Here is a 15,478-nt window from a genome sequence, read left to right as displayed (position 1 = left end):
TTAATAATCTTGCCAAACTTCTCATATCGATCCGTTTTGATTCAGGTTTTTACCGCATTCCCCGGTACCACTGTACCAGTATAGTTTTGCTCGTGGTTTACTCTCCATTTCATATTCATCTACGTGACCTTTGCTGCTCGGTGTAATTTGTTAGGGATGGGAGTGCTAATTCACTTTAGTTAGCCGCTCAACAGTTTCTTTCGTGTCATTTTCGATACTTACACGAGGTGTGGAATCGAAGCGTTCGTTAAATAATTGCAACTGTTCAGTGCATCATAAAAATTGTGGTGGAATATCACGTCACTCGCAAGTCGTGGGTTGACTTCCCTATTCCGCAACAATAACTGTTTTTAAACCACCAATAATATAGTAAGCCCAACATGCTTGTTTCATAGCATGATGATTGGCGTACGGTATAAATATTCTGAAAACTGATAGAAAATTGACAATCTAAAACCGATCAAATTGACCGCAATAAAGCCGAAGCTTTTTGAGTTTCCATCCGGCACCCCAAATTTTCACGGTGTATAATGCAAAATAACACTGAACGTGACCATGTGCCTGCGTAATTGCACACTTCAGGTTTACCAGTCAGTTTAACAGGTAGTGCCGTACCAAGTGACTACCAACACAAATTTTGAACAAGCGGGTACACGGCTGATAATATTATTATGTACGTAGTTGCGTTAAACGTAAAGTCAAGAAATGATAATATAACAGCGACAGTATTTTGGAAGCTGTCAGATTTGGCGGCTGGTCACAGCTGCACGTACGAAGATAAAATCTGCATTGTGATTATGAAACAGAAGCGCAGTCTCCTGTCGATCATCCTACGATTTGGATGTCCGCGAATATTCAGATTGTTCAAATCGGCCGTCGCCGGAGCTTGATGCGCATTCCGATTGCAATTTTCTGTCATGAATGAAAAATCATTCGACAATGAAAATCTCATTTGACGACACTTTCTAATCAATGAAAAGCACATCAAACGTGACGCGCCCATTCAGTTATAAAGACATTTGTATTCGTATTTGTCCTTGCAATATAAACCTTTTCACGCTTTCTGTAATTGCCGTAAGTCTGAAGAGAAATGTGTTATTCGTCACTTATACAGTAAGTTGCTACAAACCGGTTGCAGTTCCTGTATTTTAACCGGTATGCGGTATTTGATTTTTATTTCAATATTGTTGCTTTAAAAAAAATCAGACTGTAACTTTAGTGTATCTACTATCCAAATTAAAATTTACGTTATCACTTGAACAAAATTAAGTACTGTGCTAACGTTTTCAAGGCAAAACTTTATCCAATATTTACTACATAAAGCTGCACTACATTAGATTGTGCTGGTCAGCTACCCGTGGGTTACTGATTGTAAATTAGTAACTTTTATAGTAGCGTTCCAATAAATTAACCATCTCCAGTGTTTATAATAGTAAGACTCTTTTTAGCGTGTTTACTCATATCGCTTTTCATACTTAATATGCAGACTTGCAGACAACATGCAGCTATTGTTGATTTAACATGAAAAGCAGCTCAGCACTTAACCTTAATCTTTCGTTAAACCTCTGTCCACAAAAAGCATGCGTCTGTAAGTAGCGGTTGCCACCGGCGGAATAAAATTAATAAATCCATGTGTACAATCTTTGCACGATAATATAAAATATACGGGTAACATTAAAAGCATTAGCGAGCACTGTAGAAATATTTACGTTACATGTCGTACTTACGTATACATTAACTGATAATCATAACAGGCTGTTATGCAGATACGATGCTGAATTCGAATTGCTGATCTTGTTTGTTTACTAGCTAGTAAACTGAATTCTGATAGTTCGCAAACCTAAACCAGCGCGATATTAATGTTAAAAATTATTAAATTTTTAATACAGTGATCAGACTACCTCTACAGTACTTAATACGATATTCTGGAGCCACTAATATTATTAACAGATTGATTAGACGGCGGCTTCCTCAATGTAGTTATGACCGGAGCGAGAGGACACTGCTGTTATGCGCGGAAGATTTGTTCTGAAAATATTGTTATTTTTGTTAAACATCTGATAAAAAAAACAATTAATACGTACATTACCAAGCCATGCATGTACAGACAGACATCTTAAATGCAATCTTAAGGCATTGTATTTTCCAATAAATTAAATATGTATCCCTTGAGTTCTGTTATAGACCGTAAACATGGTACGTACACGTATACGAGTACATATAGCTACAGTATATACAGTGGAATAAGTTGACAACCATATTTTCATATTTTTCGTATTTCGTCTCTTCACTTTGGCGCCATTTTTGATTAAATCAAGTGGATTTGGCGTCTATCTTTCTGGATTAAATCTGGTTTCCCGGATGACTCGTATACAGATGTCGAAGTATGCGATTCAATACGTACGACACACGCTCTAAACTAATGGTAAGCAATTAGGGAATGTCCATAATATGGGGACTCTGGTGCACACACTGGTGAGTATTACTGGTGTGTACAGAATAAAATTTACATGAATTATCATTGTAGAGCTACCCGGTTTTCCGTAGTTAGTGGAGTAGGCTCATACAAAGTCAAATGTTTATATTCGTAGTACTAATTGTAAACTGGGAAAAAGCATGCAACACTGCCACTGGGATTATGCAAAACCGACAGACCTTGCAATCGTAACTTTTAAAACAGCAAAACAGCGGGTTAACCCGAGTAAAACAGTTTGTAAAAAATACGGTGGCTAAACGTTAGTTAAAGGCCAAAATTCGAACATGTTCGAATTTTGGCCTTCTTTTTCTTTAACAAACTATTTACTCGAATAATTGCTGTACTATTCTTACAACCTTTTTATGCAGCGGTTAGTTAACATGCTGCACACGTAAAAAATAATGTTGAAAATGGTACAGGATAAGAAGTTTGGAATCATTACGTGGAAACAATTATGTCTGGTTAAAGGGTACCACATGCAAAGCATAAACGCAAAAATACTTTTTAAATATTTTACGTAGAGCATGTATACGGTATCTATATGCAAAATATCTATTTACGTAAAGCAGATTCTGTTATATACTGAAGAAATAAGTATGATAGCTTACAACAAAAACCACATTATTTACGCGCCGTGCAAGAATTGTACTGTAGTAGCAACTTAATTTTACAGTTGACAAAAATGGATTTACGTAACAATTTATATCATTTAAATGCGCATCTGTGTTCTCTTTCTGATATTTGCAGCTCATATTGGAAGCTATAATACTGACAACTGCAAACCACTTGAATACGTACTAATTAATTACTTTATAAAACGAAAAATAAGCAGTCCAAACAAAAGAAATGAATTCTGTATCATTTGACGGTTTTGACCGAAAACGTTTCTTTTAGCGTTTTAAGCGGTATTCTTCGCCGCTTTGGTATCAATAGCTTAGCCAGCAGGGCAAAATCTGTGCAAGAAAGGATCGGAACCGAACGTTGCTGCCCATGTCAATAACAGTGGTTTTAAATTTGTTTCCCATTCTTGAGTACGATCCCACTTCACACATACGCAAAAGTTTCGCAGGCAGGGTCACCGTAGGAGTCATAAAACGAGAAAATGGAGAATACGGTAATTCCTAGCTCAGGAATGATTATCAAAAACTGCCTGTATAATCAAATACAAATTTTTGTTTAAAAAATTAAGTTAATTAAGGTTGCATGCAGCCTTTGTAGTCCAAGTTGTTTACGTCAGTATTCTCTCGTACTGTAGAAAACTCGTTTCGTATGATGGCGATGCACCCACGATAGTTCAGTTGGATAAACTTTGAATGCAAAGATGATGCGTCAAACACTTTAAAGTGTGCTCCCTGCATATACATACAGTACGTACAAGTATAATACTATTATTGCTGTGTTTTTGACAGCGTTGTTTCAGTAACAGTAAGTAACCTGTAACTGCCTAACTTTTAATCGAAGATTTTTTAATGCTTTTCTCAATTTACGCACAGGAACGTAAACCAAGCAATATTGATGGCTTTCCGAAATGCGATCTGATTGCTGCAATGGAACCAGATTAAACCATAATGGAGTTATCAGGCTGTGAGGTGCGCACCAGCCAGCCAATGTAATCAGCTCCAGTACGCGCGGTACGCCGCTCTGGTTCACCCTTCACCGTCATACAAACTGGTAAGTAAACACAAATTTGATAGATCTCAAACAAACTGCTCGCTCAAACGGTTTTTCTTTTGTTGAGTCTCTACACTTCGTCATATTCTTTGCGCTTGAAGTACTTAATATCAGTTTGGGCTGTGCTAGCTGGCAAGTGACAACATTTGACACCACGTGCTGTAAATCTGGGGTGCTTTCAGCTTTTGCGAATATTTATCAATTTCTTTATTATGCACGTTTTTTCGCAGCTGTGCCGCAATGGCGGCTCCAAACGGTGCGATGCCTGTTAATGAGGGATTCGCGCTGCCCGATTGGGATGAGCTGGATGATGCGGAGGGGAGTTCGCTGGACGGCGACGTCCCCGACGAGAGTCCAGGTTGGAAGACAAAACAGTTACAATCTTACGCATGCTTAATACGATGCGCTTTCTCATGGTCATTTACCTAGTTCAGGCTAAATGGAAAAATTCTGCGTAATTTTGCGTATCATTTAACACAAACCGCGGGTTTTTGACTGATTCTTCGTATAATTTTCGGTCGGATTTTGTAGACTTGATATTCTTGCCATTTCAAGCCATTAAAGAATATCCATCTATCTTGAATGGTAACACCATCTTTATCAAGGATAAGCCCGTTGAAGTGAATGTGATTAATGTCGAGCGCACCACACATCCTTGGTTCCATCCTAACATGTAAGGGAATCATCGTATTCTTTGTTTAAGTAATTCTTGCGCAGTATTGCAAATATTGCAAAAATTAAGTGCAGGTGAAATGTTCTTGTAAAATGCCTGTTTCATAGAAAAGGGAGTGTTGCGATATTGTTGTCTGAATTTTGTATGTTGTCGGTCATTCTGTTAATTTTTGCTAGTAGTGTGGCAAACTAGTTTCGCTCGCTAAGATTGCATTAAATAAGGCTGCTTGTGGCCTGGATGGCAAGTTTTAGACTTTGGGCGTTAAACCATCCAGGTTACCAGTCTTCAAAACTTGATGGTGAGATATCGAGATTGACGTTTTTCAGTTACGAAATCGAAATCCGTCATGGAGGATATTTTTGGACTATCCGGAGGAGATATGCCAGAATCCATGCTTTACGCCGGCGATTGCAGCTGCATGCTTTATCCATGCGTATAGTCAGGAAGCGGAATGTGTAAGCTAATTACGAGTACATGTTATGGGGGTTTCGTGTAATTTAACTTTTGTAGTTTCATGCCTGTCAGCCTGTGCTATGGTTGGTCACTTTATCGTACAATATTAATTGCTCACCGTTAGACTGAGTTTGTTACTATACTTTTTCATAACGTGCACGCGGTATGTTCATCGTAGCACTGATTTTGTGGGCGGATGTTTGCACAGCTGGGACATTATCCATTTGATTATCGCAGTATTTGTTTACCAGTTATGCAAACGCCAGTCTTGCGGCAGTATATGGATGTTCCAGTGTGTTCAAGAAATGTGTACCTATGTGTCGTCTCCTTATTATAGTGCACATCTGATGTCGGATTTGAAACCTCGCCTTCCTCGTTTGCCAAAAAGAATGGAAGTATTCGTTGGAACAGAGCAGCTGGAAAATAGGCGTGTACGTTTGCATATTTGGGTGGTTTTTTAAGGAAAAAATGTAAAGACCGGTTTGTTGCGCTACTTTTATTGTAATTCAACTACTTTGTGGTATATCTATGTGTGAAACTGTATCTGGTTAGGAATTTAAAAAAATATTTGTATTGAAATTGCATTTTTCTGCGAATTTTCAGGAGGCCATTGAAAAATTTCTTCAGGACTTATTGAGCGTATCTATTTGGCGAGAGCATCCAGAAACGTTGCGATTTTTAGAAGTGAGTAGTCTTAGTTTCTTGGGCGAACTGGGCGAAAAAGGAAAGGAAATGCCACTGAAGAAATTGAGTGGTCGGATCAGAGTGCCGTTACCTTGTTGTCGCTACAATGTTTTCTGTGATGTGTGTTCCCGTTGGAAAGGGCGGTAAGCAATACTGCTCAGTGATAACATAAACATACCGCAGAATTTGCCAGCCATGTTACATCGTGGCACTGAGTATCGTGGAGGACGAATATTAGTGCTTGATTGCAGATGGATACTAGTGAAAGATACGTATTATGCATACATGCATTTGAAGGCCAATTCCAGTCGCATTGCTAATGTGCTGTTGATTGATCGTGATATGAAGATCGAGCACGACGCACGGTACAGTGCTTTACATAAATCGGTTGTTGTTCGAAACTCCACACGGGATTTGGTGCTGAAGTTTGCTAGTCAGCGCGACCTGAACGATTGGCTCAAGTATTTTGAGTATGTGATGTCAACATCGGCTTCCCAGTTTATAAAGCCGCATCCAAACGGATCCAGCTTCCCAGTCCGGGATGATGTGTATGCTAAATGGTTTATCGATGGAGCACCATACATGTCCGCTGTGGCGGATGCCATCGAACGCGCACAGGAAGAGATTTTCATAACCGACTGGTGGTTAAGTCCGGAAATTTACATGAAACGCCCGATCACGGAAGGGGAACGATGGCGTCTGGACCGCATTTTGCAACGCAAAGCGGTATGTGATATTTGTTTAATATGTATCTGGTTAAGTGTACCGTGGATCGGATTTCAGGAGGCCGGAGTGAAGATTTATGTACTCCTGTATAAAGAAGTGCCCATCGCTCTAGGGATCAACAGTTTTTACAGCAAAGCTACATTAACCAAGCGTCATCCAAATATAAAAGTAAAGTTGGAATATGCCTTATCTTGATTCACCACAATTACGGTAAACATTGCTGATGTAGGTGCAAAGGCATCCCGATCATCTTGGCCAGAATGTTTGGCTGTGGTGGGTTTCGGACTTATAGAGCTGCCAGAAATTGGTAATTTTATTGTCTGCATAATTTCTTAGGTCACATCATGAGAAGACCGTGATTATCGATCAGAAAATTGCTTTTCTGGGTGGAATTGATTTATGCTACGGCCGGTATGGAAATGATCAAACTACGTATCTTGCGCAAATGCATTAAAATTTTATGTTATTTTCTTGTTTGTTCTTTCAGTTGGGATGATCATCTTTATCGTCTGACAGACGTTGGTCCGGTGGATGGAGACGTGCCGGTACGAACAACAAATTTGGCCATTTGTTCGTAGAGTGCCTAAAAGCGTTGCTTGGGTTGTAGACGGAATTCACTAATCCACCCGTGGCGGGGAAAGATGCCATAAGTGGTGTGTTACCAATGTCGGGCATGAGTCGACCGCGAGAAGATGCTGCTCCGGAAGAGGTGGAGCTTATGAAAAAAGAAGAAGAACGGGATACGCGATGGGATGATCAGATTAAAAGCGGTAAATGGCGGATGGGTCAACGATTTAAAGCGCAAAATGCTTCTGACGATGCGGATAAACTGCGTGCGGATATACCATTAAAGGAAGTGGCTGCTAAGAGTGCGCCTCGGCCACAGACACTTGCGTCCGTTGTGGACAAAATACTAATAACCCAACCAAAGGACCGCAGTTTTTCCCGGAAAGATTTTGCGCGTCGGTCGATTTCGATGCCGGCGGAAACGAGCCATAGTGTGAAGGCAACTAGAATATCGTCGGATAACTTGGCACATGGAAATGGCTATGTGGTAAATTTTGAAGCAAATACAGTGAAGATACCCAGTGGAAATGTAAGACCGGAAAGCCCAAAACTGAGACGACGGACACGAATGGTAAGAAATTTCTTATCGAATTTAGAGTATTTAGTAAGTTTTTGTGTACTAACAGTAAGGTACCCGTATTTGCAGTGCGGCTGTCGTCTAGCTACACCATAAAATTCCACTTCAGTTGGCACCACAGTCATTTGTTGTTATTATTTGTAGTTACAAAACGCCATGCGACTTACTCGGAGTATCTCGCACCGTGGGGACGCCACGGACTCTACGTAGGCGCATTCGTTCATTGTCTCTTGTTGTTAAATTGAAATACTTGCAGAACGCTCTGATCTGTAGTAGAGCACATGTTGCTGTTGCCGAAGATACGAATCCCACAGAAGCAGATTTGGATAGACTCAACATAAAAGTGGCTGGACGTTTGTGGTTGGGAAAAGATTACCAGAATGAAGTTCGTAAAGCGTTCGCGCAGGATGCCGCTTTGAATCCATATGACGGTAAGTGGTAAAATATTCTGCCTGTTATTACGACCCTATAGTGTATTCTACACAGTCTGTAAAACGATTTCTTTAGATCAAATTGATCGTAATGATATCCCGAGAATGCCGTGGCGAGATGTGGGATGTGTGGTTTATGAGCATGCGGCTCGCGATGTGGCACGACATTTCATACAGCGCTGGAATGCATGCAAGGTACTTGAAAAAATAAAATTGCGTACTAATTAGTACAGTACTCAAATGCTGAAAGGTTTACTGGATATCCATTGTATCGAATTCTAACCGTTTACTTTTTTATAGGTTGAAAAGAATAGGGACGATGAGCAGTATACCTTTTTGCTACCAAAATCTTATGATACTGCCGATGTGGATCGAGAGTTGCTCAGGGATTCGCATCGATGTCGTGTACAGCTCTTGCGCAGTGTCTGTTCATGGTCAGCCGGTCTACAACCAAATAAAGTAGAAGATTCCATTCACCAGGCTTACATTTCCTGCATTGAAAAAGCGAAACACTTTATATATATCGAAGTGAGTTTGTAACAAAACTTCCGCGGAAAAGCTAAATAACGTTTGGTATTAAAATTTGGGATTTCGAATTCAGAATTTTAGAACTGATCTTTGTTTTTTCATAAGTACATCTTCTTGCAGAACCAGTTTTTCATCACGTTAAGTGGCGATAATAGATCGACTGTGACAAATGGTATCGGAGAAGCACTGTTTCAACGAATAAAACGTGCATTTATGTAAGACAATGCATTAACAAACTGTTGTAGAGTGGCTGAAAGCGATAACACAACTCTGATTTTTCCGAAAATAAAACTACGATGCTTTAACCTTACAGGATGAAAGAGAACTTTCGTGTATATGTGGTGATGCCTTTAAAACCAGGGATTGAGGGTGAATATGGCACCGATCGCGGTGCAGCCGTTCAAGCTGTCACGCACTGGAATTACCAGGTACCAATCTTTTATAGATTAGCATGATAGTAATAATGTCGGTGTTCATACGACGTTCATTGTTCATATGTCGGTGTTCATACTTCGGATGTTTGTTATTATGTACATATCTGCAGCAAAATTTTTATTCTTAAGTGCGTGTATGCCTTTTTTGCTCTAGAGTATTTGTCGCGGTGGTCATTCTCTGTTCGAACGCATGGAAGAGCTAGGTATCATTCTGGCAAAGTTGGAAAATAGGTTAAATGCACAGTTGCTAACTTAACTGCATACGCAGGAGCGGATCCTAAAAATTATTTATCATTTTGTGGAATGCGAACTTACGGAGAAATCAATGGAAAATTGGTACTAATTAATCTGTGTCTCAAAATTACTTTAGATTATAAAAATTGGTAAATCTTGCGATAATTATTCCTAGGTGACTGAGTTGATCTACGTGCACAGTAAAATCATGGTGGTTGATGATATGTACACGATTATTGGATCAGCCAACATGTAAGGTATCCCCGGATTAGTCTGGTTCGTTACAGTAATTTTAATCGAAGTGTTATCTGTGTAGTAATGATCGATCAATGCTGGGCCTTCGGGATAGCGAAGTTGCTGTGCTTATTAAAGACCGTGAATTCGACGAGAGTGTCATGGACGGAAAGCCTTTTCCATCCGGAAAGTTTTCTGGGCGATTTAGAAGACGGTTGATGAAGTAGGTTGCAGACAAATGTTCTGGCGGCAGCAATTTTTCCATCTGGGGGAAAATACAGACCTTTATATAGTGCATTTAGATATGGCCTGTACTATACCTAACGTAAGAACCCAGAATATTTTAAAGACAAGCATGGGCGAATTCAAAAGTTTGTTTTGAAAATTTTTGGTTTTCAGAATTTGTCTGGGAATTTGGAACGAACCCAATGCCGATGCTACCGTTGCGGACGCTATATGTGATAATTTTTTCCATAATGTGTGGAACGCAACAGCTCTGCATAATGAACATATTTACGAAGATGTAGGGATAGAACAGTTATATTTGTATTGTGGTATGGGACCTTTGTTATGCCAACCAGCGAACATGGTTACAGGTTTTTGCGTGCTTGCCAAGTGACTCGGTGGTGGACTTTGTGAAGCTGGCCGAGTGGGAAAAGAAGGAGCACATCTGCCAGACTGATCCGGATGAAGCGAGGGAACACTTGAAGAAGATAAAGGGATACTTGTGCAAGTTGGCCTTACAGTTCCTCAAGGATCAGAATCTGACGCCTACGTATAACACTCGTGAAAGTGTAAGTTGCAGTTTGTTAATGTAGTGTTGTGGTGATAACAGCGTAAAGATTTTTTGCTTTGTTTTCTTGGTGCTGCAGTATCTGCCTTCATACTTTTGGACATAAGGACGTCATCGTTTCGCGGCATCCATTGTGTTCGTGATCTTGTATTTCGTGATGATGATGTCAGATGCCTTCGACGTTTGCTAATGTGCTCACTGCGCATTTGACTTTTACGGTAATTATAAGATCTCATGCTCTGCAGCTCATGAGACGAGTGTTCTGCTTCCTGTTTTTATGCTTTTATCGTTTCCGGTGTCCGACCGAAGAGCCTTATCTAAATGATCGGTAATATGCGCTCAATCTAGTATAGGTATTTACTTGGTATGGATAAGTCAATTGCTCAAAAAGCTTAAACTGATTGCGAGTGGATATTGCTTGCTTCCGTTGTTGTTCAGTATACCTATGTACTATTGGTTTCACGGGTCATGTTCATTGTTGAGTAGAAGTATTAATTTGTTGCTAGTGCTGCAAAAAAAGTTAATAAAATATCATAATATATATAATAATGAATTCGTTATTTATTCGTAAATTCGTTATTACGGGTTACCGTGTTAGTGCAAATCAAGGGCTGCTGTTGCTGTGCTTTGTTCGAAAAAAACTTCTATCCTTTTATCTTCCTGTGACCTATAGTAATGTACTTATGTATGTTCATCATTAAGTAATTTTCCACTGATCTCGAAGCGCTTTTGGTTCCCATCATGAAGTGCTGAATTCGAAAGTTAGAATATGTAAAAAGAATTTGGAGCGGTGCAGCATCTTTTTCCACCTGCAGACAAGTACTGTACTCGTACAGTACGAAAATCAGTGCAGCGGTTTACTTTAATTCGTAACTTTACACTTCTCCACCTTTAGGGAAGATGCTAGGTACGTACAGAGTAGTTGTAAAATTGTAAACGAATGTAAAGGCACGCACTGTTGTCATCACATACATTCCAGAAATAAATTTACAATAAAATCCGCACGCAACAAACTAAATTATATTATCGAGTAATTACAACAACCATTATTGCCGAAATCAGTAATCAACTGTAAATTCTATATGCATTGAATCGTCCGGGAAGATGTGCCAGGTATCGCACCGACCCTTTTGGCTCGGCCGCTTGGACCGGCCTGGTAGCCGACATTCCCAAGTTTGGCAACAAGCCAGACATAGTTCAAACTTCACACGCAGACTCATTCAAGTCTGGCTCAGCAGACGGTTTAGAAGCCTTCAGATCGAGGCCGCAATCGGAATCGAAGTCGTATCGCGATATCAAATACGACGGACACTTATGAGATTCCCATATCTCGCTGGAGGCTGAAGCAACCTATGTGACGTTTGTTTTTGCAGTAATTTTGTTGTTGTTGTTTTGTTTAAATACATGTTTCTGGTTCCAGTTGATGGGGCTCCTATCTTTCGTCAAATATCACAATTTACAGGTAGCACTATTAATATAACCTATGGTGGCTACTGGCTAGGTTTCATTACGTTTAACAGGTTCCGCAGGACCGCACGTCACCGTGATTCCAAGCGCAGGCTTGCATTTAGTAGGCCACATAGCTTTCCAATGAATGACCGTGAGGAACAATGAACTCATGTGTCAGCCAGACGTAAAACCTGGCATATCCGTTGTTGTTGTTATTGTTGTACCAGCATCCCTTTCTTCTAACAGTAAAGACTGGCACAGTATTTCGCGATCTTAAACTGTTTTCTGTTTGCGTGTACATTATAGTTCAAATGGACTGGCGCTAGTTGGGAGGTAAGTATATCACAATCATTGACGCCAGAGAAAGCGCGAGTTGATGGAGAATGTCCAATTTCGTGGACGCTCCGAATGGCTATCCCTTGTCAGATGGCTATCGTATCAGTATTTACAAAGAACAAGGTGGAAGGCATCATATGGAGGATATACCAGTTTTTGCCAGGGATAGATACGATGGTGTCCCGGATGATGTTGTGACGGAGCCTTACGACTATATTGGTAAGCTTTAAAGGCAGTGTTGTCCCTTTACCCGCATAAGATGTATGTACCCTACAGTACATCTTGCTGCACTGTTTACGGTTGTCGTTCATTACATAACCAGACTTACTGATATTTAAAAGTGCCTTTGCAAATTGAGTTTTTTAATTGCGATATTTTTTGAAAACGGCAGTTACGATTTACTTAAATAGCTGGGGGAAAAGGAAAAGCACGAATATGCGATAGCGTGTATATTGTATAAGATGGTTTTGAACCTACTGATATGTGCAGAAACCTTCGAACTCTTTGAAAAAGCTGTTCAGAAACGGATGTTTACAGATCAGTAGAATGAAGACTGTAAAATAAGAAATTATGAGCGTTTGTGATGCCAACACAGAATCGGATGGATATGGAGAACATTTTCTTAAAAATGTGTGAAGTGCGAATGTTTTGTCTATGTATTAATAATTATCTGTATTAGTAATTAGTATTGTATGGTACTTAATTGAATTTTCACGTGCAGTAGGTATCGTTTGCATTCATGGGTATCAATAACTTCGATGGGGATTATGTACTGCCGCGCAACGCACCGTAATTAAAAAATCTTAAAGATATGAATTTGGAAGTGAAAACCACCAGTGACATTATTGAAATAGCTATTGAAATAGCTTAATCTAATATGTTGCATTGTAGCTATTTTTGATGGTCATGGAGGTAGCCAGGCTTCGGAATACGCGAGGTAAAATACGCGATTTTTATCTTTCTAACAAAGTAATTGTGTGCAGTGATTTGCTATCTTGTTAGCGAACACCTTCTGCGGGACATCGTTTCTCAGCGGGAATTCTGGTCCGATAACGAAGCCGAAATTCTCGCAGCTATTCGACAGGGTTTCATAAACTGTCACTATAAAATGTGGAAGGCCTCCAAGGAATGGCCGCCTTCGTCGCCGGGCATCATGTGCACGGCCGGCACAACGGCCAGTGTGGCTTTTGTCCGTGGCGAAAAGATTTATGTGGGGCACGTGGGGGATTCCGGCATTGCGTTAGGCCGAGTGAACGACTTTTACACCGAAGCACGTGATAAACCCCTAAAAACTACCCCACCCAAGCTAAAAGTGCAAGGACGAGAAACTGATCTGACCGAAGCGATATTCTCCAACGGCAAAAAGAACGATCCCAGCAAACAGGAATCACGTTTCGAAGCACTCATGTTAACCCGTGATCACAAACCCGAAAGCCCTGAGGAAAAGGAGCGCATTGAGAGTCTCAATGGTGAAGTGCGGAGTAAGAGCGGCGTATTCCGTGTGGTATGGAAGCGGCCACTAAATTCGGATTTCGTATTTCCCGATGTCATCTTGCCGGTCAATCCTGTTCCGTTTTTAGCCGTTGCCCGTTCTTTAGGTGATTTTTGGAGTTATGAGGAAGAGCACAATGAGTTTGTTGTGTCTCCGGTGCCTGATGTGGCAGTGCACGCGTTTTCTATGCCGAAAAATCGCTGCCTTATTGCTGGTTCTGATGGCCTCTGGAATGTTGTACGCCCTGCGGAGTGCGTAGAAATTGTTGAAGAAACTTATCGGATGCAGGAACTGTGGATGTGGCAGTGTTTAAAGGCCGGAAAACGCGAAAGAATTCATGGTGCCGACGTTAACGTTGCTGAATTGTTGGTCAGGAAGGTGTTAAATCGTTGCGAATTGCGCAAAATGCGTTCAGATAACGTGGGCATCGTTGTGTACTATCCTTGCGTGAGCGAAGAAAAAATCCTGCACGTGATGGAGAATCCAGCCGAAGGAAAAATGTTTCCATGGTTTAACGACCCCGATCTAGGTATTGCGCAGTATCGTTACAGTCTGATGCATTTGCAAAACATGGTTTCTTGCATCAATAATAATAAGTCGACGTTAAGTATCATGGAGATTGCTTGCCGCATTGACATGATTGGATATGCGCCGAGGCTGCGGTGTAATCCGTTGCGGGAACAGTCAAGAAATCCTCTGGACAGCAGAGAAACAACCTTCGATATTGATCCCTTTATTCCCCAGTGTGCTTTGGTCTTGACCAAAGAAAACGAAAACCTACGAATTCCTGCGTATGACGGTCTGTTGCTGGATGAAGACCTGGCATGTAACGGGTCAATGCGTATCAATCCCCTGAAGAAACGTCACTCAGACATATTACTGAGCCAGAGAATAAAGATTTTCCGAACCCACAGCAGTCAGGCGATCGAAGCCTCGACGACCGTCGAGAGAACAGAACTGACAACTTATACTGGCTATATGAACGGAAGCAAACGTCTGCGCGTTGCGCCGGCTTTCGAAGAAGAGGAAAATGTTGATTCTCCGCCGACCTTTTTGTCGCTCTCATTTTCCCGTGACGAACTCAACGATCTTGACAAAGTGGCAAACTTTCAGAAGGATCATTAACGCAAGTATGCCTATGTGATATATAATTTATGGTACCCACTACCCACACCTGATTGAGATTTTCTCCCCACATCTATTTTTACATGAGCATTAAGCATTTTACTCGTTTTTGCATTTTGTGTAATTCAGATGTGTATCAATCTACTTGTAAATCGCTGTCTTTTTTTGCAGATATCGGTGGTAATCCCCGTCCTCTTAAGCCCGTTTCATCTGTATATAGTAACGTTTTGCCGTTTTTTATCGTGGCCGATTTTGAGTTTGATTCTCTTCTTTCCTCCGGTAGCTGCTGCAATAGTACCTCATACGGGATAATTTTTCGGTTTAATTTAATTTTTGTTTTATTTTTTTGTTCGTAAAACTTTGTTTTTTAAACGTATGCCAATCTAATGCTCAGGCATTTTTTTTGCCATAGCATCCTCGCCTTTTCTGAGTAACCGCTTTTTACTTCAACTTTTACGACATCTTTGGAATTTTCATGCATTTTTTTCCGGATTTTTTCTGTGGCAAGCGCAAGATTCATCCTGTTTAAAGGCTATGTGGTTTCACTTTTATTTATTTTGTGCGAATTTATTTATTAAAGCAAAGGTTTGTCCAA

The 15,478-nt window shown here is 40.5% G+C and overlaps 2 protein-coding genes across 8 annotated transcripts; both read left to right on the top strand.

Annotated features, from left to right (window-relative positions):
• Window positions 1–2,407: 2,407 nt before the first annotated feature.
• Window positions 2,408–11,005, top strand: LOC129591113 (phospholipase D1-like). Of its 5 annotated transcripts, none has more exons than XM_055486671.1 (26): window positions 2,408–2,425; window positions 3,970–4,147; window positions 4,378–4,505; window positions 4,679–4,820; window positions 5,147–5,275; window positions 5,611–5,704; window positions 5,877–6,100; window positions 6,209–6,683; window positions 6,741–6,851; window positions 6,913–6,956; window positions 7,020–7,094; window positions 7,171–7,228; window positions 7,291–7,821; window positions 7,972–8,033; window positions 8,101–8,258; window positions 8,335–8,453; window positions 8,559–8,786; window positions 8,907–9,001; window positions 9,100–9,214; window positions 9,375–9,423; window positions 9,489–9,556; window positions 9,630–9,706; window positions 9,771–9,911; window positions 10,088–10,211; window positions 10,285–10,482; window positions 10,561–11,005. In XM_055486671.1, exons 3-26 carry the CDS (start codon window positions 4,388–4,390, stop codon window positions 10,585–10,587), a joined length of 3,462 nt encoding a protein of 1,153 aa, XP_055342646.1. In that variant the 5' UTR covers window positions 2,408–2,425; window positions 3,970–4,147; window positions 4,378–4,387; the 3' UTR covers window positions 10,588–11,005. The 5 variants fall into 5 exon arrangements, with proteins under 5 accessions (XP_055342646.1, XP_055342638.1, XP_055342623.1 ...); XM_055486663.1 differs by lacking the exon at window positions 2,408–2,425 and adding an exon at window positions 3,729–3,843; XM_055486648.1 differs by lacking the exon at window positions 2,408–2,425 and adding an exon at window positions 3,789–3,901.
• An 809-nt stretch (window positions 11,006–11,814) lies between these two features.
• Window positions 11,815–15,478, top strand: LOC129581957 (protein phosphatase 1D-like). Of its 3 annotated transcripts, XM_055473294.1 has the most exons (6): window positions 11,883–11,943; window positions 12,002–12,051; window positions 12,237–12,485; window positions 13,158–13,203; window positions 13,269–14,888; window positions 15,055–15,478. In XM_055473294.1, exons 3-5 carry the CDS (start codon window positions 12,314–12,316, stop codon window positions 14,881–14,883), a joined length of 1,833 nt encoding a protein of 610 aa, XP_055329269.1. In that variant the 5' UTR covers window positions 11,883–11,943; window positions 12,002–12,051; window positions 12,237–12,313; the 3' UTR covers window positions 14,884–14,888; window positions 15,055–15,478. The 3 variants fall into 3 exon arrangements, with proteins under 3 accessions (XP_055329262.1, XP_055329269.1, XP_055329279.1); XM_055473287.1 differs by lacking the exon at window positions 12,002–12,051 and having other exon boundaries at window positions 11,815–11,943; XM_055473304.1 differs by lacking the exon at window positions 11,883–11,943 and having other exon boundaries at window positions 12,005–12,081.

Source organism: Paramacrobiotus metropolitanus, unplaced genomic scaffold, assembly GCF_019649055.1.
Source record: "Paramacrobiotus metropolitanus isolate TYO unplaced genomic scaffold, Prichtersi_v1.0 Parri_scaffold0000002, whole genome shotgun sequence".
NCBI lineage: Eukaryota > Metazoa > Tardigrada > Eutardigrada > Parachela > Macrobiotidae > Paramacrobiotus > Paramacrobiotus metropolitanus.
The sequence above is the reverse complement of the archived record's forward strand: the minus strand, read 5'-3'. Positions and strand labels throughout refer to the sequence as shown.

Bases quoted from the DNA above. Each gene is read 5' to 3' on its own strand.
- LOC129591113 (XM_055486671.1), top strand. From the start codon at position 4,388: ATGGCGGCTCCAAACGGTGCGATGCCTGTTAATGAGGGATTCGCGCTG. The intron at 4,506-4,678 runs GTTGGAAGACAA...CGGATTTTGTAG, and splicing joins CGTCCCCGACGAGAGTCCAG to ACTTGATATTCTTGCCATTT. The intron at 8,034-8,100 runs GTAGGCGCATTC...TCTGATCTGTAG, and splicing joins GGGGACGCCACGGACTCTAC to TAGAGCACATGTTGCTGTTG.
- LOC129581957 (XM_055473287.1), top strand. From the start codon at position 12,314: ATGTCCAATTTCGTGGACGCTCCGAATGGCTATCCCTTGTCAGATGGC. The intron at 12,486-13,157 runs GTAAGCTTTAAA...GTTGCATTGTAG, and splicing joins GGAGCCTTACGACTATATTG to CTATTTTTGATGGTCATGGA. The intron at 13,204-13,268 runs GTAAAATACGCG...CTATCTTGTTAG, and splicing joins CAGGCTTCGGAATACGCGAG to CGAACACCTTCTGCGGGACA.